This window comes from Gymnodraco acuticeps, unplaced genomic scaffold, assembly GCF_902827175.1.
Source record: "Gymnodraco acuticeps unplaced genomic scaffold, fGymAcu1.1, whole genome shotgun sequence".
Lineage (NCBI taxonomy): Eukaryota > Metazoa > Chordata > Actinopteri > Perciformes > Bathydraconidae > Gymnodraco > Gymnodraco acuticeps.
Window position 1 is genome coordinate 402008 of NW_022991187.1, and position 27566 is coordinate 429573.

The 27566-nt window shown below is 41.6% G+C and overlaps 2 protein-coding genes across 3 annotated transcripts; both read right to left on the minus strand.

Annotated features, from left to right (window-relative positions):
* Positions 1-448: 448 nt before the first annotated feature.
* pik3ip1 (phosphoinositide-3-kinase interacting protein 1) lies at positions 449-8474 on the minus strand. Its single transcript, XM_034238424.1, has 6 exons — positions 8173-8474; positions 7867-7995; positions 7119-7235; positions 5379-5567; positions 5183-5261; positions 449-2034 (listed from the first exon to the last, which is right to left on the minus strand). Exons 1-6 carry the CDS (start codon positions 8282-8284, stop codon positions 1818-1820), a joined length of 843 nt encoding a protein of 280 aa, XP_034094315.1. The 5' UTR covers positions 8285-8474; the 3' UTR covers positions 449-1817.
* An 834-nt stretch (positions 8475-9308) lies between these two features.
* On the minus strand, positions 9309-27362 carry si:ch211-225b11.4 (thyroid adenoma-associated protein homolog). Of its 2 annotated transcripts, XM_034238460.1 has the most exons (32): positions 27147-27362; positions 26881-27061; positions 26704-26790; positions 26586-26613; positions 26339-26487; positions 26132-26254; positions 25494-25614; positions 25028-25173; positions 24868-24952; positions 24653-24789; positions 23889-24086; positions 23075-23804; positions 22696-22848; positions 22430-22539; positions 22178-22338; positions 21953-22101; positions 21638-21802; positions 21411-21559; positions 21175-21312; positions 20992-21096; positions 20168-20368; positions 19580-19730; positions 19109-19361; positions 18294-18542; positions 17280-17484; positions 16368-16556; positions 15447-15700; positions 15196-15351; positions 14582-14848; positions 14285-14487; positions 13744-13854; positions 9309-9585 (listed from the first exon to the last, which is right to left on the minus strand). In XM_034238460.1, exons 1-32 carry the CDS (start codon positions 27266-27268, stop codon positions 9458-9460), a joined length of 5604 nt encoding a protein of 1867 aa, XP_034094351.1. In that variant the 5' UTR covers positions 27269-27362; the 3' UTR covers positions 9309-9457. The 2 variants fall into 2 exon arrangements, with proteins under 2 accessions (XP_034094351.1, XP_034094350.1); XM_034238459.1 differs by lacking the exon at positions 9309-9585 and having other exon boundaries at positions 12942-13854; positions 27147-27361.
* Between the last annotated feature and the right edge of the window lie 204 nt (positions 27363-27566).

Consider the following 27566-nt stretch of genomic DNA (forward strand, 5'->3'; position numbering starts at 1 on the left):
AGATCACTTTGGTAATGTTAATTTGCTATTTTCCCCATTTTATAGAGTAAATAATAAAGAGGTTTAATACGAAAAATATGCAATTGTTTATATGAAACATTGTATTTAAAAAATATATGAATGACTGGAATTGATCAGATTTGTCAGCACTTTGAAATAAAGCTGAATGCAATCCAGACATCAAATCAAACGTCCTTCTTACATATTTTTCGAGGATCGGTAAGAGTTGTTTTCAAAAGCCTCTTTGTCCTACTTGTACCTTATTATCTACTTCACTTTATTTACTTACTCATGTGAATCCAATGACTTGACTGTCTAATAATTGCCAACAGGGGGAGCTGGTGCAAAACGTCCTACTGTGGACAAGCCTTTAAAAACACCTTTTACAGTAAGAGCACTCATGTTGTTCTACCTCTTATTATATTATAGATGAAATCACATCACAGTGTCTGAGTTAGATTTGTTTTATTTCCTTCTCAGGAGTGAAAATGCAGTCATACATACAATTACTAAATTCAAATGCTGAACAACAGTATTTTAAACACTTTGCTTATGTGAAGAAAACAATAGTGACAACCAGCACACAGACTAACAATAATGGAGCAGTAGTAACCAAATGATGTGGATCCAGCAATAAAAACAAAACAAGATAATGTGGAGTGAACGAATAATAGCAAACATACTGGAAGTAACGGTGCATCATGGGTAACGTACTAAAGTCTCCTGTGTACGACGATTTTCAGGCAGGTATTTTTTTAAAAGTCTTCTTTATCAGTAGTTATACTTTTTAGGATGCAAAAAGATGACCCCCATATACAAACATACAGCAGGTATCCACGTGCATGCACTCGTCTTTCTGAATGAACAACAGCAAACTTTGGACTGTTTCTATTCTACTCCAAACTGAAGCATCAAGTGCATAACTCAAATGTGTGAATTCTTCAGCACTTCCACACACGCGCTGTCCTGCTCTGCAAAGACATATCTGATTTCTGTTGTGCATTGTGGCAGTGCTGTTCTGTCCTGAGGACTATCTACTTTCTCTCATGCTTTCTGAGAGCACTCATTTCCTGTCACTCCTTAACCTGTGGATGAAAAGTTATCTTTCATGTCTGCCAATGATCGCCCAACATGCTTTTTAACTGCATCGGCAGTAGAGTACAAAGAGAAAAAAATATTCATCCCAGTTAAAGAAAAACAAATACATTCAGAAGTATCATGCTAAGGCAGAGTGGGAGGCCTTCCCTTGTCTTTAGAGGGCCTGCTTTACCTCATGTTTCTTCATCCTGTCTGAGAGAAGGATATATTTAGACAAAAAGGTCTCTTCTCTCGGCACAGCCAACAGGTAAATAAATGAAACCTCATGTGGAGAGAAACTTCTCCACATGGAAATACACAAAAGGTTATAAACCCCATTCCAAACAGCATCCCTTCAGAAATAATTGGCCACCATTATAAACATTGACTAGTCCATTAGACTAAAATGCATATTATTAGTTAGGGGCAGGACATTAGCTTATTTACTTGGTTATCAAATGTATAAACACGAGTATTTAAGACCTTGTGACATTCTTCATTAACAACAGATTGAAGTTGTTAAGAATGTTTTAACAGCTTGACTTGTTGGAAACAAGATTAAAGGGGACACAAAGGACACAGCATTCAGTACAAGTCTTTGGAGCAAACACTGCTCCCCTACTCCTTTTAAAACAGAGGTTACTCAGGGAGGCAGGAAGGAGAAACGAAGATGTGAAGAAGTGTTTTGGTCCACAGAGATGTATCACAGTCCTGCGTTGGGAGGACTACGGGCTTCCTCCTCAGGCTCCGGGGGTTCCAGCGGGTTGGCCCATGAGAGGGTCCTCCCCCTCCACCCCCTCCTGGACGGGGGTAATCTCGTGCTCTGCTGTGATCACGATGGTGTTCTCATCCATCAGCTCACAGGTGGGGTTGGAGAAAGCCGACAGGGGAAGAGTGATCCTCTGCATCTCACGCTCATACACTCGCTGCTCATGATGCTTCTTTAAGTCCCGACCCCTAAACACAGACAAGGGAGATTCATTACATTAATAAATACTCTGAAATGTTCTGAAACTGCATCAACAATGATTCTTTACAAAAGAAGTTTAAACAGAACACATTCTTCACAATCTTTTATGTGTTTTGCCCAGAATTTGTTGAGAAGATTAATTCACTTTCATGTTTTTACGGTATGTAGCAAGAGAGCCAGCTGGATGGAGAGGGGAAATGCTAACAATAATCTGCCTAGTAGCATCTCTAAAGCTCACTAATTAACATGCCGTTTTTTGTGAAGGGAGATCATTATATTAAAGGTGGGGTAGGTAAGTTTGAGAAACCGGCTCGAGATACACTTTTTGTTATATTCCATGTAATGTTCTTAACATCCCGATAGCAATGAATATCTTAAGTGCTTTGACAACAAATCCATTAAAAAAAAAAGTCATCTGTGGAAGCCGTGGCGCTGTAAAAAGCACGACCAATCATCTGAGCCGGCCCGGCTAAAATAACTGGATGGCCTACCTGCCTGTCAGCCTTCCATCTGTGCACAAACTTATCTCGTGCCCTCATTGGTCATGTGCGCGTTCGTGTGTGTTGGAGGAGGGGCTCAGTAAGGAACTGGCAGATTTTTTCCGGCTGTGTATTTTCAAAAAATGTTAGCGCACTCGAGCTGGTTTCTCCAAAATTACCCCACCTTTAATAAATACGAGCGATTACGCACATATCAGTAGTCATGTGATCTGATGTTAATGAAATAATATGAATTGTTGCTTCTTTAATTGTTCCTCAAAACTTAAGATACAAAATATAATGCAAGCAAACAATCAGAGAGCAAGTCTTATTTTGCTACTAGATTGATGATAAGGAGCTTCAGATAAACTGTATGTTGATAAAAGAGCCTGTAATAAGTGTCATGTCTGGAGCAAAGGCAATCGACAGATGGTGTTGACAAGTTGACGAAAAGTTTATCAACTCCAAAGACAAACAGTGATGAGAGGCGGCATGAGACTGCTTCCCACTGATCTGGAGCCAAAGCACAGCAAATCTCAAAACACCTTCTATCTGAATGGTCAGTGCAGCATGTTCTGAAACTCTGTGTAATAGCAACAATGATTCTTTACAACAGCTTTAGTTCAAAACAGAACACATTCTTCACAATCTTTTATGTTTTTGGCCCAGAATTTGTTGAGAAGATTAACTTCACTTTCATGTTTTTACGGAATGTAGAAAGAGAGCCAGCTGGATGGAGAGGGAAGCTGCTAGTAGTATCTCTAAAGCTCATTAATTAACATGACGTTTTTTGTGAAGGGACCAGACATTTCCTGGAGTTAAAAAAATTCAGGCTAGCTGTTTTCTCCTGTCTCAAGTTTTTTTGCCAAGCTAACATCAGAGTGGTATCCATCTCTTCATCTAACTCTCAGCAAAAAATATGAATAAACATGATTTCAAAATGTCAAACCATTTACTATTAAGACAAGAATTACAAGTTGTTCACTTAGAGCACATGTGTCAAACTCAAGGCCTGGGGGCCAAATCAGGCCCTTGGTGGATTTAATTTCGGCCCGCAGGATAATTTCTAATTACTATTAGATCTGGCCCGCCGGTATATTGCACGCACACCTTCACTCAATCCAGAGGGTTTCCTCAGCTCAGAGCCTGAGCCCAAACATTGATGAACTTGCACCCAAGATGAGATGCCAAGTATCTGCTTGAACTAGCATCACAGAGCAGCACACTGAGTTTACATGGATGTTTCCTTCTGTACTTTTGTTCTTGCGACAACAGGACATGTTTGGTTTTTTCTTTGAGGGAAATTTTGAAGCTGTTGTTGGCCTGTGGAAAAATGTAATCATAAGAAATGACCGAGGAAAAGCTGCAGATAGAGCCATAAGAAATTAATGCAACTGATTATTTAATGCTTAATGTTGTTTTTATAGGCAATCATTTAAGCTTTGTTAGTTCCAGGTTTAATTTGTGCAATAAGTTCATTTCAATAAGTTTCGCAATAAACATTGAACCAGTCTGGCCCTCGACTAGTACCCATTTTTTTATTCTGGCCCACTGTGTATTTAAAATTGACAGCCCTGACATAGAGAGTTTAGAAGACGTATTACTGATATAACATTAGGGACAAAACACTTGCTCATCACTGCGAGCCTGATGGCATTTTTCAGAGTGCTTTTTGCGGTTCTTAAGTATGTCAAGCCTGTGTGGGATCTGTACTCCTACTGAATGGTCAAAGGTCTGTTCCCAATGGGAGTTTAGCATAGACCTCTACATGCATCACACCCTTTCTGGCCAGCAGAATACTAGAGTTAAAAACTGTTGAAGGAGGGAAGTCTACAGCCAGTCCTGGCCGGTGTAGAAGAAAATTGGCATGCTTTCCAAACAGCTATCTCATTACTGACGGTGATGTCATGGAACACTGAGGCTTTGTATAAATGCCCTGACACAACATGTTCCTCCTCCATATTAATAATCACCTCCTAAAAATAGAAGACAAAGACTGGGGCTTGCTAATAAGATTTGAAAGCCAAAAGCAGAGCATTTTGTGCTGTACCAAAGGGAATCACACCAACGGGGCCATCCTATTTCACATTACATAACTGCAGTGAGTGTGCAGGATTCTGCATCCAATCCAACACTCTCTTCGCCTTCAACAGTATGAATGAAGGATTGCTTGAAATGGACTGTAGGCATTTCATTCCCTGCCTTGTCTCCCCATGTTGCGTTGTTGTGAGACAAACCAATTAAATACAATGTGTTACATCTATGGGAACAACAAAGTGCATTGTTGTGTGAACAACAGCTGATGCCATGAACTGGAAAGCATTAAACATGCCTGAGTTTTAAGTAACTATTCTTGTCTTGCTCGTGCCCTAAAACTATGAACACTACATATGGTAGTGGAAAAAGGAACTAACGAGGAGGCTCTGAAGCATTACAAAAAAACGGAATGTCCCCCTAGGGAGATTAATAAAGGTCTTCTTCTTACATTTTGGCTCTCTGTGTCACAGTAATATCAGATGAACACAAATAAACAACTGGACTCAGTTCAAAAACCTCTTGAGGAATTAGTAAATGCTTTAAATGTGGTCCTCTTTCATACAATTCCTCTAGGACTGAACCAAATGATTAATGATCTTGCTGTGATTAAGATACTGACCTCTTATAAAAGTAGCCGACTGTGATGCCTACTCCGAGGAGGATTATGATCGCCATCATGAGGATACCAATGACGTAGCCTGAAAAACAAAGGAGAACGTGAACGGTTAAACCTGAACATACTTAGATATTTAGCTCATTACAATGTAAAACTCATAACAAGAGTTAACCATAGGAATAATGAACTACCAACATACCAAGGGTGCCAAGGTCCTTTTTCTTTGTGGGTCCTGTGCGAACTTGCTGGCTGATTCCAATCACTGGCTGCGCTGGAGCAACTTTTCCCTGAGAGGCTTCAGATTTGGCTGGCTCTGAGCTCTTTGTGGTGGGAATGATTCCTGATGGCTCCAGGGGTTCGGCCTCTGCTGCTACAGTGGAGACGTGCTCTAAAGATGCAAATAAACAATGTTAAACAACAGCTACATTGGTTTTTGGGGGGATGCTCTGAACTGTGCTACTGTTGATGTACTGCCAGTGGAAGCCAGATTATAACCAGTAGTATAAGTGAGATTCTGACCACTAGAACGTTCTACCACACAGATTTCGGGTGAAATATGTACTTTAATCAATATTTGAACATTGCATCTACCTTTTTTCAGGGTGCATTAGACGAGGGGTTATCCTGGAAATCAATAAGTAGGACTGCTTTATGGCTGAATGGTATTTGGATTTTAATATGACTTTTGAATCTGTCGGAAGAAACTTCATTTGTACCAAAATAGGGTGTGTGTCAGGTTATTGTGTCTAAAAACAGAATAATCGGTTGATTTTATAGAAAATGTACTTTATTACAATATAAAATATAATAATAGTATTGTATAGTGATACTTTACTTTTCCTAATATTTCAATTTAGTCATGCACTTACTAGTGAATTTTCTGGAGCGCGTAGTTTCAAATGACATCTCGTCTAACAACTGTTTAAGAGGCAGGACTAACGCCCTCACATGGCTCTCTGCTGGGACATGCATCACAGAAAGGATCGTTTAGCACATGTTCTTTTACATGTGCTATGGCCAGGCTCTGCATGGTTCGACCTTGCCTCAGAAGACAGCTTACAGATGTCAACATCTGCTCTTTAACTTTCTTTTAATTTCCTCCACACAAGTTGTTTACAAACTCAAAAGTTAAAGGACAAGAACTCATAAATGTAAGCAGCCAATAAGCTGCTGTCTCCAAGCAAAAACTGTGACTCTCTACCAATGAGCTGAGGGTTGGGGCGTGGTCAATAGCTTTCTTCAAACTGACCTTTCTGACTGGTGACTGCAGGGCTTTGTTATTGTGTAACTAGGTGAGGGTTTGTAGACAGGAAAGGAACAAAGGACAAAGTAGAGACTCCTCACAGTGACTTAACCCTGACCAACGACCTACTGCAGACTAATTCAAAATGGGAAAAAACATGGGAAGAAAACTGTGGACTCGTGCGTTGGTGTTCGGATCAGGGGAGCACAGGTTCAAACCCCACTGCAGTCAGCATGTCGTTGTGTCCCTGGGCAAGACACTTCACCCCAAATTGCTCCTGTGAGGATTGTCCACAGTATTGAGTATGTAAGTCGCTTTGGATAAAAGCGTCTAACAAGTGACATGTAATGGTTTATTTATGGTAGGAAATATACTAAGAGGAAAGTTTGGTTGAACCATAAAAGTCGAGAATCTCCTTTTGGGTTGACTAATTAGAACATCTGCATAATACCAAAAAGTTAATCTCATTATTTCTCCCTAGCATAGCCCACCCTCCAAAAATAATGAGAGCTTTACAGCATAGAGAAAGTAGTTGCCAGCAGCATCAAGAGAGCACAGTATCAGGGCATTTTGGAAACAAAAATAATGTATGTGTTGTCATGTTGTTTTTTCAAATATACATATTAATCGTTGCCAGGCCTGTCTTTTTCAAGCTGGGGTTCTCGCTACTTTCTAAAAATGTCAGGGTTAACCTACCTTTGCATGTGTCCAGGGCACAGAATTCTTTCTGGACGGTCCCATCTGGGCCAGCAATGTAGCACCAAGGCCTCTCAGAGGAGTCTGGGTTTCGGCAGTAATTGTGATCTCCCACACCTACAGGACATACGATAAAAACAGCACACGTCTATTACTGATACCTCCTCGATATACAGGAATGTATGTCCTGCTGAGTGTGTAAACCCCTTGATTCATTAATCATTAACACTACTTCATCACACTACAATGGACAGGAGCCATGAGCACAAAGAAAGAAAAAGGCCAGTTGCTGTAAAGTGAGGCCTTAAGAATATATGTTTTGCCATTTTTTTGTGATAGAATAAAAGGCGTTTTGATACATATCTCTCATTATTAATGTTAATTCTTAACAATGGCAAACCCGTTGTGTTGAGACACAACGGGTGTTTGCTTTTGGCCCACAATGACGTTTTAGTATTTGCCCTCCAAGGCGAAAAGTTTGGGCACCCCTTCCAAAATGAATTGTGTGTTTATTGCTCTGTATGTGTGTAAGAATCGCAATCCTGTAGTAAATTACACTGCATCAAGATATCAAAAAATATGTCAGGATGATTATCGTCCTGTTGTACCCATCCACATTAGTCACATGTAAAATCACCAACTTCCTGCTTTTAGCTTCAACAGCAGAAAGAAAGCGAAGATTCGCTTAATTTAAATGGGCATTCACTGACTTCTGAAATATAAAAACTCATCTATTGAAGTTGTTTACCTGTCTGTGAATCAGTATGGAGTGTAACATCATAGTCTCTGGTGGTATTGGTCCAGTTCAAACAGGTCAGTCCTGAGGAAGAGCTCTGTAGTTCCCCTCTGTACTCCACTCCATTGGATCTCATGCAATCTGAGAAGCACAACAAATGTGAGCACGACCCATATAAGTGATTGTGCAATCAAAAATAAAGTGATACAAAAGATTGGACATTTTTAATTTGAACTAATTAGGCTACATGTTATACCGTTTACAACACATTTCAAATTAAATAAAAACAATTTAAAAGTACATTATGTATTTTTGTACCTTTTTCATTCCCATTTGATGCATTGCTCTCCACCGCGGCCACGCTGAGGAACACCGCGTGCAGGGAGAAAAACATCTTGCAGAGCAGACGGGCTGACTTCACCGACAACATGGTGCTCAACTGTGCCTTTTTCTCAACAACACATTTAAAACATGTACAAAATGTTTAAAATGGATGAAGAGCCTGTGCTTTCAGGCACACTGCTCCTCTCGCTGGAGTCCCAGCCCTTGTTTTTGTCAGAGGAGCCCAGCTTTCTTCGTAAACAGCCTTCTGTGGGAGGAGGAGCTGCCTCTCTGCAGCACAAACCTCCAGGTCCTAATGCCTCACCAGGTTCACACACACACACACGCACACACACGCACGCGCGCATCAGCTGCAGAACAGTCTGGCATGTTATCTCGTCATGCAGCCTTGCGAGAGTAAACAAGTTGTTAAAACAGTCAGTAGGGAAGTCAACTATAGGTTCATTCACAATGATGGTCTAACATCAAACATATTTTATGGTTGCTTCTATAATTCCTCCTACAACTTTTTTCCTTCTTCCTCAACAATAATTTCCATGCTTATTACATTTTCTCCTAGGGAGGTGTTCCAGGCACATCCAGCTGGGAAGAGACCGAGGGGTAGACCTAGGACCAGGTGGAGGGATTATATCTCTTCGCTGGCCTGGGAGCGCCTTGGGATCCCCCAGTCAGAGCTGGTTGATGCGGCCAGGGAGAGGATTGATTGATTGATTGATTGATTGATTGATTGAAAAGTTTATTAACAGCTTGTATATTGGGTACAGTACAGTACAGCTCAAAACATACAATTGTTAAGGGGATGCAGACCAGAGAAAGACTTTCGTCTTGTTTACATCAGGGTCCCCCATTTCCAATTCATCATGTCATTTAAGACATATAAGACATATTTGACATACAGATGGCTTATTTACAATTTACATACAGGTGGTTTTTTACATACAGATTGCTTATTTACAATTTTCATTTTAGATTTCGTTCTAATACATCCTAACCGGACATTTAAGACATACCAAGTCTACAGATATACAGTTAGTAACAGAGTCTAAAATGCGAGTATATACATAGATGGGGGGGGGGGGGGGGGAAGCTGTCCATTGAACGACAGGTTGAGATTTTGGGGCTCTCTGCTGGAACTGCTACCCCCGCGACCCGACCACGGATAAGCGGGAGAAGATGGATGGATGGATGGATGGATTACATTTTCTGGGCATGTCTGTAAATTGCTCTGCTTTACATGTTCTTTTGAGGAAACATTGCAAGTTTATCCAACTCCAATGAATCCCCATCCAACTGCAGAGTTGTGTCCGGCCCTAAGTGCCTTGGTGCAGCTGTCAAAACCAATCTGTTTCCCAGGATTCATTTCCAACAAAGGCCTGTTTTTCCTCCAGCCTTAAGAAAACAAACAAAAAGAAATACAACAATGTAAGGCAATTAGTGCATGCTCAATGAAAGGTGCTTTGAAGAACTGTTCACATGCAAAAGAATAAAGGCCTAAAGAAATACAAGTAGAATACAAATAGCTAAGGGGTCTCTGGAATGAGAGGAATCTACGGAGGCTGATAAAGGAGAGCTAGCAGCACCTCCCTGTGTATCTGCCTGCAGGGAGCTATACTCTCAGCAGAGTGTCACTGTCGGCTGACATACAGAGAGTCCCTCAATGTTCACTAAGCCACTCTTCAAATATATGCAGCCTGGTTTTCAGGCAATTACTAGAGCAAACACAGAGCATCTGTCCAGCACTCTCCATCACACTGTGCTCATTCAGGGTTACAGGGGGCAGGGACCCTCCCAGCATGCACTGGGTGAATCCACATGTCTCCAGACCTTTAAAGGGTGAACACATGGCCAAGCTGGCTAATACTTGTGGAAGCTTATTGCCACCACAAAATACTTTTACAAAAGTTTATATTAGCGTTTTTTTCTTTTTCCAAGCAGTAATGGACTTCCACAACTACCTGAACCGAGCTGATGTAGAGTAATCAATTACATTGGTAAAAACTATCTGATCAATTTGACTCCCAATCTCAAAAATCTGTCTCTCAGTTTCTGCCTTTTTGTCTAATCCTCTGGATTTTATGTTCATAATTTTTATTTACCATAAGTATCTTTGTTTCATCATTAATTATTATCAGAAATTGACTTCCATACATTTACTGAGCTGAAGTTGACTAATTCAGTCAATTTGTTTGAGGCTTTTTTGGCAGGAATCGACAAATCGACATTTGTCACAAGCTGAGGTCTACTTTTTCATATACTGAAGTCCAAATATACCACCATACACTAAAGGCCTTAACCTAACATTTGTTATTAAAGGTTTCACAATATATAAGGCCGATGATTTACAGAGTCCATCACTTGGAGAAATGAGCAATGCCGTTTGGAAAATGAAACTAAGACGCACTGATAGTATGAAAAACAAACATTTTATTACAACTTAAATTGTTCACTTCATTATATGAGCATACAAATCTAAATACATCATTAAACTGACAAAACACTTTTCACAAAAGTCATTTATAAAACGAAAAACATTTGACTTGGTACACACACACACACACACACACACACACACACACACACACACACACACACACACACACACACACACACACACACACACACACACACACACACACACACACACACACACACACACACACACACACACACACACACACACACACACACACACACACACACACACACACACACACACACACACACACACACACACACTTGGCCTTATTCCCTTTTACACCTCTTTGGCATTATTCCGTTTCTATGTGATCGTTGAGGACATGTACTCACTGAGTGCGTAAACACTTTAAGCAACGATAACAAAGGCTGTTATTGAGCCAGATGGTCCTTTTCCAGTTTCATACACACTTTACCTTGAGGAAACGTGCCATCTTGTTTTCAACTCACCTCTCAACCTTTGTTTTCAAAGGATGCACACATTGTTCGAGCAGATTCTGATAAGATGTAATTATGCTTTAGTTTTCAGGTGTATAAACAAGAGGTCAACAAGTTTTTCTTGCCTTTGTCTTGAGGTATCGCAATGTTCTAGCTTCCATGTTTTAAAAGGGTCTATGAGGCTTTGTCTTTAAGGATTTATGAATCTAAAACATACAGGATATTTTTGTCTGATAAAACAGCCACACAGTATGTAGCAGTCCCTTAAATGCTTACTGTTATTTTGTGTGGCAGAGTTAAACAAAAAACTGGGAGAATTGTTGATAAAAGATAAGATGATCCAAGGTTTGTCCAAAAATATTGTTTTCGCAGTTTGCCAAAAAACTTTCATTATCTAGCATAAGCTAGTACTGAAGAGCCACCTGTGGCACACATTCATCTCAGATCTCTACACACTGTGGTGAGCTGCAAGGAAATACATTTCATAAGCTTTATGTATGAATCATTGATGCCAGATTGATGTCATAGTTGTTACATAATCTAGATGATTATAAACACAATTAAACACACAACACAACCTCAGCTGAAATAGAGCTTATGTAGCTATAGAGGTCATTTAGTATCCCCTCCGACATACAGTATGTCAAGGAAATCTATGTTGTAATGATACAAACTTAATTTTTTATGTCATTGTTTGTCTAACACTGAGAGCTTCCCATTTAAAAACAAGTGCACCGGGCTATCTAGTGATGTAAGACTGCTCTAGTGTGTGGTCGGTTGCAGAGCAACTGACAGCCCCCTATCAGAGCTAGTCGATCATCAGCATCCCTTGTGTGGTTGGAAAATGGACACTTATCCAGGCAGAAGGTCTCTAATGGAGCATCAACATTTCCATTATGTTCCCCTGCTGGGCACCAAGCGGCCAATTTCTACAGGCAATACAGCATTACATCATTGTTTCAGTCTGAGCTCTGAGACGAGCTGCAAACGACTTAGACAAGATGCCTGGGGGGTATACTACGAAGCAGGATTTTCGCTTAGCCGGCTAACTTCAGGGAAAACTCGGGGTTTCCGGTCCTACGAAGCTGGTTCTCTTTTTAGCAGGCTAGATCTCCATGGTAACTTATGCTGTGCGGCTAACCTGGTCGGGACCAGGTTAGGTTGCAGGCTAAGAGCTCAACTCAGTGAAAGCACTGCCTGCTGACCAATCAGAGCTCAGTGTGCGGAGTTTAAAGCGATTAAGTCATATTACAGGAGAAAGGAAATACAGAAAAACTGCCGTTGCAGGAAAGACGGCCGGCAAAAATCACCGACTGTGTGAACGTGAACATTAATAGAATATCACCTCCCATCTTCAGAGCAATCTGACTATTATAACATTAGCGTTAAGAAAGCTTACTTAAATATCTGCCACAACATAAGTAACCGGATCAGAGTAACATTAAGTACAGTCCGCGGCATATCACATCATAATGTATCATATATTTCCTTATCTGAGTCAGCTGAGCCGTATCTGGCCGTGCAACACTCAGTGTCACATACTGTATGCAGAAGTATTATTTTAAGCAACACATTAAGTTGACGAAACACTCGAGACAAATGTAATTAAAGTCAGATCGTGTCTTAGACGGGGCAGTGATATCATAAACCTGTTAATGTACGCATTCAAACACTTTTTCTTTTACCAGCTGTATTCACCTTGCAGGTGCAGCTCTGTGGCTTTTATCCTGGATAAAGTGTTTAAGTCATGGATGTTTAAAGTTTAACTTCTTCATATGTCTAATATTATAGTTGACTTTTCTTTCAGGAAGTATGACGTGCTGCGCTGTCAGTAGGCTTGTCCATGTTTGTGATTGGTCGAATGCTCCAAATACCACCCCTTTCATGTGAACGCGCACCTAACTAGATAGGACACGGCTGGTTTGAGCGATACACTTGATAACCCGCGTCGTAGTACAGTTTAGCGAGAGCGCGTATGTTTTGGGTTAGGCCAACCGGCTAACTCAAACATATCCAGGTTAGGTTGAACCGGCTTCGTAGTACAGGCCTCTGGGCATCGCTTTGAAGTGATGGTGATTATAAGGACAGACCTGGAGCTGTTCTAATAATACAAAATATTCATTCTATTTAGATGGCTGTATCTCTGTATAAAAAAGCTTCATTATATAAACTGAATAAAGCTTTAGAAAAAGTCATATTATAAAATCAAGCACTGTAGCTAAAACAAGAACTGATCAGGAACACAGCACCTTGGGCCCTGTGGGCGTCTCTGTTTGTGTATGCACATATGATGATTTATACAAGAGAAGCACCTGCAGCAACTGAGCTTTTACATAACCGTCAGCCTGCCTTATTCTGGTGTACTGCAGCATCAGCGGTTGCACTACTCATTCATTACTAGTGTTGCACATGTAAATGTCATAAGCATTCTTAAAATATCCACAGGTAATCTTATCCCTGTGGCTTTGGTCACAGATTGTACAGAAGATGCCCCTCGTCATATTGGCTGCTCTCCAGCCACAGCAGCTGTCACAGCTGAGGGAAAGTGGACACCGTTTACACTGAGCACACTACACACTTCCTGCAAACTCATTTGCAATGCTGCAGGGTCACAGAGGTGTCGTAGATCCTCACATGTTTTCACCAGCCGTAGAAGAAAGGCCGCCCTGGTGAGTAGGCCACTCAGGGCCCAGTGGAAACGGGGGTCCGTGAGGAGAGCCAGCCAGGACCGGGTCAATGTCTCGGCTATAGAGAGAATAAATAATTGCATTGTAAAGAAAACAACTTTTGAATATACAACAGCTCAGGCCATAAGGCTGCTAAACACCTGAGCTCTGCTAAGTGCCCCGACAAATATTCCTGTTGTCATCTTGCAATATACTTATTTATATAAATAGTTATCCACGCAATAAACCGTATGTAATTTTGTCTTAATTTACATTATTTTATTTCACATCTGTTCTTGTACATATCATATTCTATTGACATGTATATAGTCTTTTTGCACTATTTTTTATTTTGTATTTTATTATATTTGTTGGATTGTTGGAGGAGCTCAGGTCATAATATTTTCATTGCCATTTCTACACTGTAGCTTTGTGCATATATGACAATAAAACCTTTGAATCTTGAATCTCGTCAAACATTGAACACATTCTTCTATTTAGACTGGTACCTGGCTGGATCTCTTTGCAGACTGCCAGGCTGTCCAGCAGCTGTGCAGCCCCTCCCTCTGCCCAGGCACTCAGGCTCTGAGCCACAGCAGGGGATTCAGAGGATCTTTCTACCATCTGCAGCAGGTAGGGCAGCACATGTGCAGACATCACAGAGGGCTCTGCAAACACATTGGCCTCATCCTGCTCATACAGAGTTGAACTCCTGAACCAGAGAGCAATCAAAAAATCAGTTAAGCAATAATCAATCAACGCTCCTCTATTTGTATAAGTGTATTGATTCAGTAATACCGACATACCCTGCCTCTGAGGCCTCTTTCAGCACAGATCTGAGGTTGGACTGAGGCAGGTGACAGAGCAGCACCTCCAATGTGCCGGGAGTATCCCAGCATTCCTCCAGGAGAAGGTCCAGGAGCAACGGCAGAGCCTGGTTGACCTGCATCAAGTAGACGCTCCGCTGGCTTACTGCTGTCCTCGCATGGTGCAGCATGGAGGTAAAACTGGCCGCTTTCATCCTCACCTGCTGGTTTTGGTCTTGCAGCAAGTAAACGCCTGTGTGGATCAACCTAAACCAGAAAGATGCAGCTTTAATTTAAGAGTATCATTTGATTGACAAGCACGTTGATGTATGGACATAACCTTAATTTTGGCCATCATGTTGAGTTATGTTTGGTTTGGTCAAATAGGATTTTCCCAATATTGCCCAAGAGTCTAATTTTATTTTCAATTGTTTTTCCAAGTTCAATGTCTTGATATTCTAAAGAATGACGGGTCCTTTGATTTTTGAAAGGTTATAGCTGGTATACAATGGTCCAGAAATGGCAATAATATAATTGAATGTGACTCATTATTGGACAATAAAAAGGTAGTAATTGTGAAAGGCCTTTTGACAAAACTTTGACTTCCTTCACACCTGATCATGATGGCAGGAGGAGTGCTGTGGCTCATTAGAGGAACTCCAGCCACACATAGAGCTTCAGCACACGCAATCCTGAGGACTTCAGGGGCTGCTGGGGATCGGTGGCTTTCCAAAATGTTACACCAGCGCTGGGACACGGACATCCTTGTACTGATATACAAAAACAAAAAAAGTCAGAGCTGCAGCCAGAAGTGTTATAGGGCAGTATGTGCCTCCTGAAGTAAAAACAGAACATATATAAAAACCTTGAGTCTGAACACTGGGAAAGCAGCAGACTAGCAACAAACAAAGCCAAGGACAAGAACTCGGGCCCTCCTCTCATGTCCTCCAGGTCCCCGAGCAACAAATCCAGACACTCAGGCAGCACTGGCTCCTCCGGTGTGGCCGAGTGAGGGAGATGTTGAGTAGAGTCGCCTCCGGCCATCACTGCCACCAGGGCTGTGAGGTAGATCCTGCGGTACTCCACTCTGCTGCTCAACAACGCCTCCTTAAGGTTTGACTGGGGATAGAGAGTTTGAAGTATATGTTCTTTAATCTACTAGCACAATTATCAATGTGCTTACAATGCCAACCAGGTACAAAGTGCACTATGCATAGGGGATAGTAGACTTTTATATCTGTTGTGATGATTGATGTTTTTTGCCAATATAAATAACAATATGTGTAAAAATCTGTTCAGTTTTTCATCAAACAAATACTTTATATTTATTGTGATAACAGCAACGTTTTAAGGACAACTACAATAAGACAGGAAAACCAGTTTCTCCAGTCCAACTAAATGGTGTTAACAACGTAAACACGTAAAATGACAAGGCCACGTGTACAGTAGTCCCTACCTACTGTCCATAGATATGCGGCATAGCATCTTATCAACTTATCTTAAAGAGAGTCAATTAAACAGGATACACATGGAAAGGCAGTACTGGGTGGTCTAGAGTTGATCTAAATGACCAACACGAACAGCAGATAATGAAAGCTTATAGACACACCCTTTCTCATGCAAGAGGGAAAAAAAGATCTGCAGCCAGATTTCAGACGGCATTGTACTTAAGCCTCCCTTAATTTCCTCGCATTGTGCTGTAAGAAGCTTGTTTTACTGAAAGTTGTTGGACCAGTTTTTGGAGAGGTTGTTTTCCTCACGCTGAAATCTGCAGATGATGTCTCACCTGCAGAACCCTCCGGATCACCTCTTTAGAGCCGCTCTGCTGCAAACCCTGCTCATCCACCACCCACGTGACCAATGAGAGCCTGAGATCAGGGCTCGCTGCAGAGAAGTTTTCCCAGATTTGACACGCTCGCTTCTGATCTGCACATAGAGAGTGGATGGCTTGTTGATGGAAGGAGGACAACCCAACCTGCATAGGTGATAGAGATAAAACATTAAAAAATATATTTCTTAGGGCATCCAGGTAGCCGTTCACTCACAAGCCAACATGTTCTCAATCTGCTTTTAACTATGAGTATTGGGGTCCTATATGAATGCACTATATTCTGCCAAAGTAAAAACATTTTGTATATGATGGAAGGGTCAAGATGAGACGTCTTCATATTTTGACTCGAGCATAAAATTACCCAAATCGAGCCCACCCCCTGAATTAATGTTGCCCCGTGAAATCTTGCAAAGAATACATATTTGTTTATCTGCGAGTTTTCAGAAGTACAATGTCCATAAACCACATTTCCCACAATGTATGTTTCAATACTAAAACTAAACGAATGCTGAGGCTATAATGTGATATCATAAGAGTTAATATATTTATGTTGTCTTGCAGTTAGAGCCTTTGAGGGCAACCATAATGCCGATGTGGCCTGGGATGATTAGGCTGGGATGACTGGGATCATTAAATGGTAAATGATCTGTACTTATATGGCGTTTGTTCCAGTCTTTATGACCCCTCAAAGCGCTTTACATTCTACAAGTCTTCATTCATACAGAGAAAAGTGCCACTAGCTCAAGTAAGCTAACATTCATACAACACATTCATACAGTTTTCGCCGTGCCATTAAGTATCTTGCCCAAGGATACATTGACATTTAACACCTACATTTCTTACTATAAAAACATTTGTGCCACACACCTGAAGTTGCTGTTGGGGTGTTAGGAGGTCAGACTGGAGTGTGTCACTGAGCTTTGACAGGAAGGTCTCAGAGAGGAGGCTCCTTAGTGAGTCTGCCACTGCGATGTAAGCCGCCCTCACTAGGGGGCAGCGCTGAGCCCCCGTCACCAGCCACATGGAGGCCTCCACCCTGCGCACCACCTCACACAGGTCCGCTGGGGGGGCACTGGGAATAGAAACACAGCATGATTTACAAAGCCTAAATGAATGTACTATGATGAAAACATTTTTTGGGGGAAAAATAATAGTCCAAACTGTTTTATTTGTATCAAGTCTCAATATTTTAAAAGTCACCTATTATGGAAAATCCACTTCTCCATGTCTCTTCTACATCACCATGTGTCCCCTCTGTGTAAAGAGCTTCTGAAAGTTTCAGGAACAAAGATTCTCTCTCTTTTTCTCCTGATCCATTTCTATAAAAACCTGTCTGAAAATGAGCTGATCAGATTTTGGCCAGTTTATGATGTTGTAACGATTTGTTGGCTTGTGTAACCATTAGCCAATCACCAACCAAGGTAACACCCCCCCCACCTTATCACCTGAATCTCCTCCTAGAGCACCATTGTGTTCTTTTTAACCAAATGTCTCTCAGAGGGGCGTGGGGAGGGGCTCCTTATTTTCATCTAAAGTAACAGACAGAGAATCAGCACTTTTGAAACAGGGCTGAAACAGAGGGGATTATGGGATGCTGCAATGATCTGTTTGGTGTTTCGAGCCAAACACTTCAGAGACATGTTTTGTGTATATCTGAGACCTATAATATATTGATGAAAACAGTATAATAGGGGACCTTTAATGTTATTTATGTAACTTTGTTATTTTAAACTGCTGCTACTTATGTGTCTTCATTTGTATTACTAATGTGTGCTTTTCATATTTTATCATTGCTTGCCTTTTATACCTGATATAACACTGTAAATGTCCCCGCTGTGGGACTAATAAAGGTATTATGATCCTGAATGAAGAGAGTCTCACCTGACGGGGCAGAGCGCTCTCTCCAGAGTGGCTCTGATCTGCAGCAGCTGTCCGTGGAGCCGGTTGTGACAGCAGCGCTCCTGAGGACAGCAGCGCTCCTGAGGCAGCTCAGCGCTCAGTCTGAGGAGGATGTTCATGTACTCCGAGGGGGGAGTCATGGCAACCAAAGCCTTTGAGGCCATCACTCTTACACTGTAGATAGGACTGGCAGACAGCTGGAGCAAAGGAGGCAGGAAGTCTGACAAAGTTCTGGCAGAGGAAAGAGAAGACATTCACTGTGTCAATTATATTTGGTGTGATTGATACATACAAAACTGAGTCCTTACCCATTGCTTTGTATGTAAAGTATAACATGATAAACTAAAATAGGAATGGTTCAATATTTTGGGAAAGACGATTATTTTCATAATTGACTAGAGTTAGATGTTCCTGTTAGCAGGTAACAAAATCCACTCACAAATTACATGTTGCTTTTATTCTTTTTACTTATATTTGTTTGTTTAATTCGTATAAAATAAGGCAAATGTAGCAACCTATAAAATGTTATCCAGTGAAATTAATGTAAGGGATTCTTTTACCATCTCAGGCCTTTATGCTAAGCTAAGCTAAGCTAACCTGCTGAGGTTTCAGCTACATTCATATTCATGACATGACAGAGGTATCAGTTTTTATCACTTTTATTCTACCGCAAGACACAGAAAAAGCTAACTTCGAAAAACGTTTTGTATAACCTCGAGGAAAAACCCCTTGTGTAAAGAATTAAGAATAAAACATAACCTGACTTAACGGTGTAGAGGTAAATAAAAAGCAATCACTTGGTTGAGTCTTGGACACCAGGCTGGAGCTGGGCTAGCAAAGTGAGGACAGGGAAGAGCGAGGGTTGGAGGTGGAGCTTGGCCTCAGTTTGTGGCCCCTGGAGGTCTCGTGCTGCCCCCCTTAACTCGCCCAGGAGAAAGGGCTGGAGTGCAGGGTAGTGGAAGAAGAAGGTGAGGGGGGACAAGCCATGCTGAGCAGAAACTCCTTCGTCATTGCTGGGCCGCTGGCCGAGCATCCGCGAGCACAGAGAACCTAGAAACACACTTTAATTACTGCTGTATTAAATACAGCTGAGCCTAATAGCTGATTGATTTATTATTTTGATTATCAATTAATAATTTTAACAAAAAAAACACTGTTTAATCTTCAAGGGAAGTATTTGCCATTTTGTATCTACTCTGATAGAAAACAGCTTATCTGATTACATAGTCCTAATTCTACATATTCTAAGTTTGGACTTTAAGTCTCACTGTATAGTTGCAGCGCAGCATTCCTCATGGCCCAGCAGGGAGACCTGAGCAGAGTGAGAGACAGGATGACAACAGCAGGAGCAAACTGAAGGACAGCTTCTCCCAGAGCAGACCCCCGAACCAGGGCCTGCAGAGTGTGGACCGCACACACCTGGAAGGAAAGGACAAAGGACACCACATCTGTCTTTGTGCTTTTAAAGGCAGTGGTAAAAGAAGTGCTTCGATAATTTACTCAGGTAAAAATAGTAATTCAACAGTGTTATACCTTATTGGCTACATTTTGGACTGTGGGTCATGCAAAACATTACATTTGAATAACTTAATTTGGCTTTGGGAAATCGCAATGGGCACTATTATTATAATTTTTAATGATTGACGAATGAAATCGATAAAAATATTGTAGCATTTCATTATGGGATTAGAATCCCATAATGGAACTTGATAATGCAATTTTAATGATGAAGCTGGTAAGGTGGGGATAGTTTTGATTTATATACAGCTGCAATATTAACAATATAAGAATATCATATATGTTCTGTTGATAATATTAGTAGTAACAATTTGAATATGTAAAGTAAGCCTACAAACCTGTGGCAGGTCTAGTGTTTGGTCCAAGTCCGCGGGTAAAGGGCATTTGGCTGTCTCCAGTAAGGTCTGCATACTGAGAGCTAACAGTGGCCTCGATTTACCGGCCTCCTCTGCTGACACGACGCACAGGATGAGCATCGGCAGCCCTGCAGCTCGGCGGGTCACAGAGGTCGAGCGAGGGGAACGCACAACCTGCAATCCCTGTAAAGAAGAAGGAGAGGAAATGTATCTATAAAGGAGCAATAACAGTAGTCTAGCATCTCCATGTATTACTGACAGAGATGGCAAAAGTACACACATCCTTTACTTAAGTAGAAGTACAGATACTCGTGTTTAAAGATACTCTGGTAAAAGTAGAAGTACTGACTAAAACTTCATTACTCAAGTAAAGAAGTATGGGCTTTGAAAAGTGAAAAGTACCCATAATAACTACCATCTGAGTAACTGACCTCCCTTCATATTAATAGAACAATAATGTCATTGTTAGCTAATGAATGTTTCGATGCTGAACAACGGCAAAATGACAAAGTGTTCATTGGTCCCTCTTCTTTAGAGAAGACCAGGAAATGATGGATACACAGACCGTGTTCAAATCAACAGGCACGCAATGACTAAATAATAATGATCACGCCACCAAACACACATTAAAACTAAAGTAACCAGCCTGTTTTGAAAATGTAAGAAGTAGAAAGTACAGGTATTTCTGTTAAATATGTAAGAAGTAAAAGTAAAGTACTGATACCAGAAAAGTGTACTCAAGTACAGTAACAAAGTATTTGTACTCCACTACTTCCCACCTCTGATCACTGAACATTACTACTCACCTGTTTCAGCATGTGGGCTGGGATATCCCTCAGCTCTGGATCACTGCTGCTCAATAAAGAGGCACAGAATTTGGTGAAGCCTGCACAGCATCCCTCCACTGCCCCCTGGTGAAGAGAAATGTGTCTGTGAGAAAAGATTACAGATCCAGTCATAACTCCTCTAAATTGATTGATAAAACGTACCCAGTGACGACATTTGAGAAGAATATTCTTGAACACTCCTGATGCCCTCTTTAGATCCTCTTTTGTCAAAAGGCACTTGCTGGGTTTTGATTCAGTCAGAATTGTTGCCACCAGAGAACCTAAAAAGATTCCTATATCCTGATTTAAAAAATAAATGAAAGAACATCAATTGAGATACAGGTAAGTCATGTTGAAGTATCTATACATCTTAAATGGTGCATCTGGTTCTGTTTTACCTTGAGGGAGACCCAGCAGCAGGTGAGAACGAGACTGGTCTCCTCAGAAATCAGGACACACTCCTCTCCCTCTTCCTGGCCTCCTCCTGACTCTTGGGCTATCAGAGAGCTGATTGCGTTTCCCATTTCATAAAGAGAAGGGGGCGCATCTAAGAAAAAAAACAGAGAAATGTACTTTGGGGTGGAATCAATCTCAAATGTTTTGCTTCTGCAGAACTCTCTCTTACCTTTTTCAATGGCGCAAGCATCTTGGTCTCCATACAGAACACCTAGCAGCAGCAGAGACATATTCTCCAGCAGCAGCAGCACCTCAATGGTCAGACTGTGGTCGAGTGTGTCATACACACTGCCGGGGGCCTCGAGCAAACACCTCTGGAGGGCACTCAGAACACCTGGAACAACATTCAACAGGATTCAAAAACTGAACTTTGTTTGCTAGGGTTTAGGGCTTTATTATAGGCCTGCTACAGCCACAGAAACCTCCTAAAGGCATTTTATTTATTACTTGCAGTTAGATGTTAATGCCCAACTTTGAGTCTCACCATGTATAGGCTTGGTTTTGGCAGCAAGCATCATGTCTGCCTTGGCTGTCAAATAGTGCTCTTCCAGCTCCTTCACTAGAAGTGTGACCATGCAGGCACCCCCGCTGACTTCACTGTTCAACCTGCAGGCTTCAGGCTGGTGTTGTGATCTGCAGGTAGAATAACAGATTAAACATCTAACGCAGGTGTAATTCAAAACAAAGACATGTAGGAGGCAAGGCTTACTTCTGATGGAGGAGCTTCATCATCACTGCTGCCATCTGAGCCTCGTGCACCCGGGGGCTGCACAGAAGCTGTTTGGTTCTCGCGTGCAGCACCGCAGCGATGTCGTGTGGAAGACTAGGTGGGAAGAACCTCAACAATAACTCAGCTGAGAGCTCACGGATCTGTAAAAGAAATAAACCTCTTATCTAATAATATTCTTTAACCTCAATCTTAGATATAAAATAAATATAAGGACTGATAATGCGGCTCTACCTCATTTGTAGAATCTTCTAAACCGCTGATGAGGACCAGCTGTTTTCTCCTGCAGACGAAATCCCACCGTCCTCTTGCTCTGGCACATTTAATAAGAGACCCCATATTCGCTGCGAAGTTGGTTGAACAGCCAAAATAAACTCTTAGCCAAAATAACATAGACAAATATAAAGTTAAGATTCAACAGGAAGTACACAGAACTAAATACAAGCACTGAGTACAAATAAATGTTCGGCCATTTTCTAATAATTGGTTCACAGACTAACCTGGAGGTTGACCCTTCTTCTTGTCTGGGCTCCAGGTGTCTGTGCAGGTCTCCAGCACGGCACACAGCAGCAGCAGCGCAGTCTTCTTCCTCTGAAAACTGTGTCCTGGTGCCAGATAGCAGTACGGAAGTTGACCCAACCAATCTACAAACTCTACAATATACAGAGGAATGCAAACTCATCAGGTATGAAAAAGGTGACAAGAATCCGAATCCCCTTATGACTTATAATGTAGTTGTTAAGAGAAACAGAGATGTACACCTACAGTATAGACATATAACGTTTAAAAGAAATAAAAAAGTACAGTAGGGGAACTGTGTATATATCTGTACAATCAAAAAGGTGCAAATATAAAAATAGCGGCTGCCAGTTATCTCACCTATTCCCTGCTCCAGTATGTCCTGTTCCCCCTGTGAGTGGATGTCTTCTCCTTTCTTTTTCCCCTTCTGTCCTTTTACATGAGCCAAGCAGCCGTCTCTGATACGAATCAGAAACCTCTTCACTGCAGTCTGAAAATGTTGGCGAAAAGGCGAGGACTCACAGTTTAGGTTCTGAGGGATGAATATCTTCATTATTGACATCTCCTCCGCGGTCGGAGTATCTTTTGTCTTCGGGCTGCAGCAGAGGACGTTCAGAGCAGCGAGTCGGACTTTGTCCTCCGCAGAACCTAGAGCAAGCTGGAGGGTTTTAAAGGTGGAGCTTCCCTGCAGAGCCCATGGAGAGCTTCCAGTCGTGGCCCGATAAGAGCTCACGATGCAGGCCCAGGCGTGGAGGTGGCCGGGGTCACATGGGTCCAGAGAGTCCAGCAAAGGATCCACAGCAGAGGGGAAGACTTGAAAGGTGAAGGGTAATAACTGTGTGGAGCTGTGGTTCTGTAGAAGAGTCACATGGGACATCAGAGCCTCATGGAGGACGGGCCGCCAGCGCCTCGCCCACTGATTGGCCAGATCCAGCTCGATGTGTGAGGTGGACTTCGCTGAGCCGTCACACAGCTCCCGCCTCTGCTGCTGGATCAGACACTTGTAAAGCTCCGATCCACACGGTGACAGGTGATTGGTCGACAAGCACTTCAGGAGATGATTTGGTATTTCAGCGTATTGATCCAGCACCTGATGAATTAGAGAAATGTTAAAGCCTTCATGAGCACCAGTAACTACGTTATTAACACTGTAATAATCAGCTGTCACCATTACCATGTCAGTCCCCAGAAATGGCAGCAGGGCACAAAGGCGATGATATTTGGCTTTGGATTCCCAGGGTAGTTTGATTATCCGCTGAAGGAGGGTCAAATAAAGAGTCTTCTTTGTGTCACCATACTGCTGACAGTCCATCTCATAGAGGTCCAGCAGAAGACAAAAGGCACTGCGCACAAAATCTGAAACACCTTCCACCTGCCAACGAACAGTCAGACAGACAGACATGATTAATATTACTGTAGCGACAAAACTCCCAATGAACAGTTGTTAAGGTAGGCTCATCACTTTGATCCGTTTCAATTAAAAGAGTCCTGTAGTGGAGTTATAGTTGAATTAAGTTTAATGACTGAAATAAACAAACAATAACTTAAAGAGGACCAAACGGTCAACTGAAAATATCCGAGCCATCTCACCATCTGTGTCATACAAACTAATGTCAAACAACAGAGGGACTAAATACAAATAAACCACACCCATGTGACAAATGCCGTAAGTGTTAATTACATACAAATGTGTGCAATATAAAATAATAACAACAATGGAAATAAATAAGTCAGGTGGTCCAGAATGTGACATGGCTCTGAGTATGTGGACTAAAATGGCACTGTAGCAGTTTTTATTAACTTGCATATTTTATAGTACAGTATTTTATGCATTATTGGCTGTCCATTTGGTTTACAAAGTCAAATAATGCCATTTTACTTGGATGTTTCTTTCAGGATTTTAACCTGCAATAATAGAAAGATGTTATTTTGACTCACAGGACTCTCTGCATTGGTCCAGATAATGTGAATGAGCTCTTGCTGCAGCTTGCTGTTGTCAGGCAGAAGGCGAGCACCCGTCATCTTCCAGATATCAGCAAGACATTCTTTAACTCTCTTCAGCCACAGTGTTAATGCTGCAACAACATGTCATATTAGAACAGATGGTATGGCCATTCGAGGACATAAATATAAACAAAGTGGATATCACTCACCTTCAAAAGCAAAGTAGTGACAGTCCAGCTTCTCCTCACACAGCGCATAGACCAGAGGAAACAACTCTTTCTGCAGTAAACACATCTGAAAAGAGAGAAAATTAGGGATTTGGAAATGAAAACAAGCACAATAAAAAGGGAAACATGTAGCTAGATTTACTTCTGTGAAATCCACGTGTGAACTGAGCAAGATGTGAGGTCGACAGCAGGTCAGGAGGCCTCTGCTCACAGCCAGTCGGTCCACTCCGTCGCTCCCTGCAGGGCAGCACTGAACCTGCAGAGCACCGACCGTCAGCAGCCAGGGCTCTGAGAGAGACAGGAGAACAGCTGTAATGCCATGAATCTCTTGGCCTTCAATTGAATCAACTCAATTCAAATAATAAACAACTTAACTTTGTGTAGGATAATAAAACGTAACGGTTAAAAACTGTGTTTCGACGGAGTCTTCCACACAGGTTGCACACCTCTCTGTCTCTTAAGAGGCTGGCTCCATGGGAAATGTAGTCTTTTATAATCTCGACTACCGAGGTCACGATTAGGTGACAATATTTGGCCTTTTTTTTTACAAAATAACTAAGAGTTGCTCTAACAGGTCCATTTGTCCAGCAGTTTTGGGAGTGACCTACCTGAGTGAGAGACCTGCAGCAGACTCCAGGCAGCAGCCTCTCCACAGCGCCTCTCTGAAGCCGTGTTGATCAGCATGGCCACAGCAGTTCCTGCCAAAAGACGAGTGTCCCTGTTGCAGCACTGCAAACAAGGACACAATGACTGATAGTGTAATTATGCATTACATTGATGCACATCATGTGAACAACATCTTGTTCTTTTTTGTCTTTTATAATACTGTGAGCCATGTTCATGCTCAACTCTCTGACTGCTTTTTGCACACACATATCTGCACAGCACTCCACTTTAAAATATAATACACTGTAGTTTAGCATATATTACTTAATATCCTAAGTGTTTTTGTTTTTTAGCTTTTAAGGTTATTTGTATAGTTACATGTACATGTGGTGTAATTACTTGTCTTTAGGGAGCTTTATTAATGCTAAATTGTTTCTTAAAAATACTTATTTTTTTATTAAATAATCTTTTTTTAGCTACTTTGCAATTTATTTGTTTAGATTGTTTATGTCCGCACCACCAGATACCAAAGCAAATTCCTTGTATGTGTAAACGTACCTGGCAATAAACTTGATTCTGATTCAACAAAGTGTCAACTGAAGAAGTATCTGACTACTGAACTGATGGATTAATGAGATACCTGTCCAAGTATTATGTCCATAAGAGCCTGCAGGATCTTCCTCACTGTCGGGTCCCCATGCTCCCCGTCCCACACCAGAGGAGCCACTTGACTGGACAACAGCTGGAACACTTGCAAACACATCTGCCGAGACCACAGCTCTCAGGTAAGTTAAACAGATCACACAACAAGTCTGTGATGAATGCAACAGACTAATACATTATGCACCTTGACAGCAATGTAACACAGAGGTCCATCTCTCAGCGAGTCTTGTTGCAATGCAAAGGAGAAAAACTCAGACACTTTGTTCAGCAGAACCAGGAATGACTCTCGCCAAATATCACGACCAATAGTGCTGTCTTCCAGGAACATACAGGCTGAAAAAAGACGAGAACAACAATATGTTCATGGAAACGTACATGTGAAACTAGTGACATTGTAATAACACATTATCTTTAGCCTTCTCTGCACTTACCTTTCTGCAGATCCTCAAAAGACAGTACCTAAAAGGGGATGGGTTGAAGGTTATTTGCAGTGCCTTGCAGCAAATACATGACAATACATATAAGTGAAGTGACAGCTCTTGTCTGTACCTGTTCATTATGGACTATAGAGAGCAAACAGTGATGGGTTTCTCTAAAAACCAACTGGTGGTCCACCTTTGCCAAATGTTGCAACATCTGTCGAGCACATATAAGGTTTCAATGAGATGACATTTTGTCTTTAAATATTGTGTGTACAGTGCAGTACGGACATAATGTGGGGCTCACCTGGTCTACTTTACGACAGGCTGTGGAGATGTTGACCATCTTCAGCTGCATGGAGATGAGAAGTCTCACCAGGAGCAGGATATGAGACTCCTCCAAAACACCAAGCTGATCCTCGGAAATGCGTCTCAGCAGCTGGAGAGCCTCCTCTAAACATCGCTCCTTACATCTTTTCACACTACTCCTGTTCGTGCAAAACCATTCAGTCATTATGACAGCTTATAGAAATGAGACAAGTTCTCAAACATGCTGAGGGTATGGTTACCGACCTGGAGGATTCAGAGAGTTTTTCACTGAAAAGCCTGAGTGTTTGGTTGACATGTTCAGGTGCTTGATCCTCGGTGACCACACAGCCTTGCAGATTTGTTATTAGGTCTTCACACGATAACATTGTTTTAATAACTCCACTGTACAGGCTTTAGATGACGTCAAACGTGAAGCACGCTGTCACGGTGGTCACGTGGCATAACTCTTATTCTACATGTATTAGAGTAGTCATTGTGTAATTACAGCCACGTGCTGCCCCCTGGAGGCAGGATCACAGTTTTTTGGGCAAAATATCATAACACCAAAATGTAAATAACGTTATAATAGACACAATATTAAAGAGACAACACGTTTGATTTTTAAGTATTGAATTAGATGATGGGGAATACTATGGGATCTGTGTTATTTGGCTCGTGAAAAAT

Coding starts and splice junctions, on each gene's coding strand:
- si:ch211-225b11.4 (XM_034238459.1), bottom strand. CDS start 27,268: ATGTTATCGTGTGAAGACCTAATAACAAATCTGCAAGGCTGTGTGGTC. Junction 22,540..22,695: donor GAAGAAGGGTCAACCTCCAG/GTTAGTCTGTGA, acceptor CCAACTTCGCAG/CGAATATGGGGTCTCTTATT. Junction 20,369..20,991: donor CAGCCCACATGCTGAAACAG/GTGAGTAGTAAT, acceptor TCTTCTTTACAG/GGATTGCAGGTTGTGCGTTC.
- pik3ip1 (XM_034238424.1), bottom strand. CDS start 8,284: ATGTTGTCGGTGAAGTCAGCCCGTCTGCTCTGCAAGATGTTTTTCTCC. Junction 5,262..5,378: donor AAAGGACCTTGGCACCCTTG/GTATGTTGGTAG, acceptor TTTGTTTTTCAG/GCTACGTCATTGGTATCCTC. Junction 2,035..5,182: donor GTCGGCTACTTTTATAAGAG/GTCAGTATCTTA, acceptor GTCTGTGTTTAG/GGGTCGGGACTTAAAGAAGC.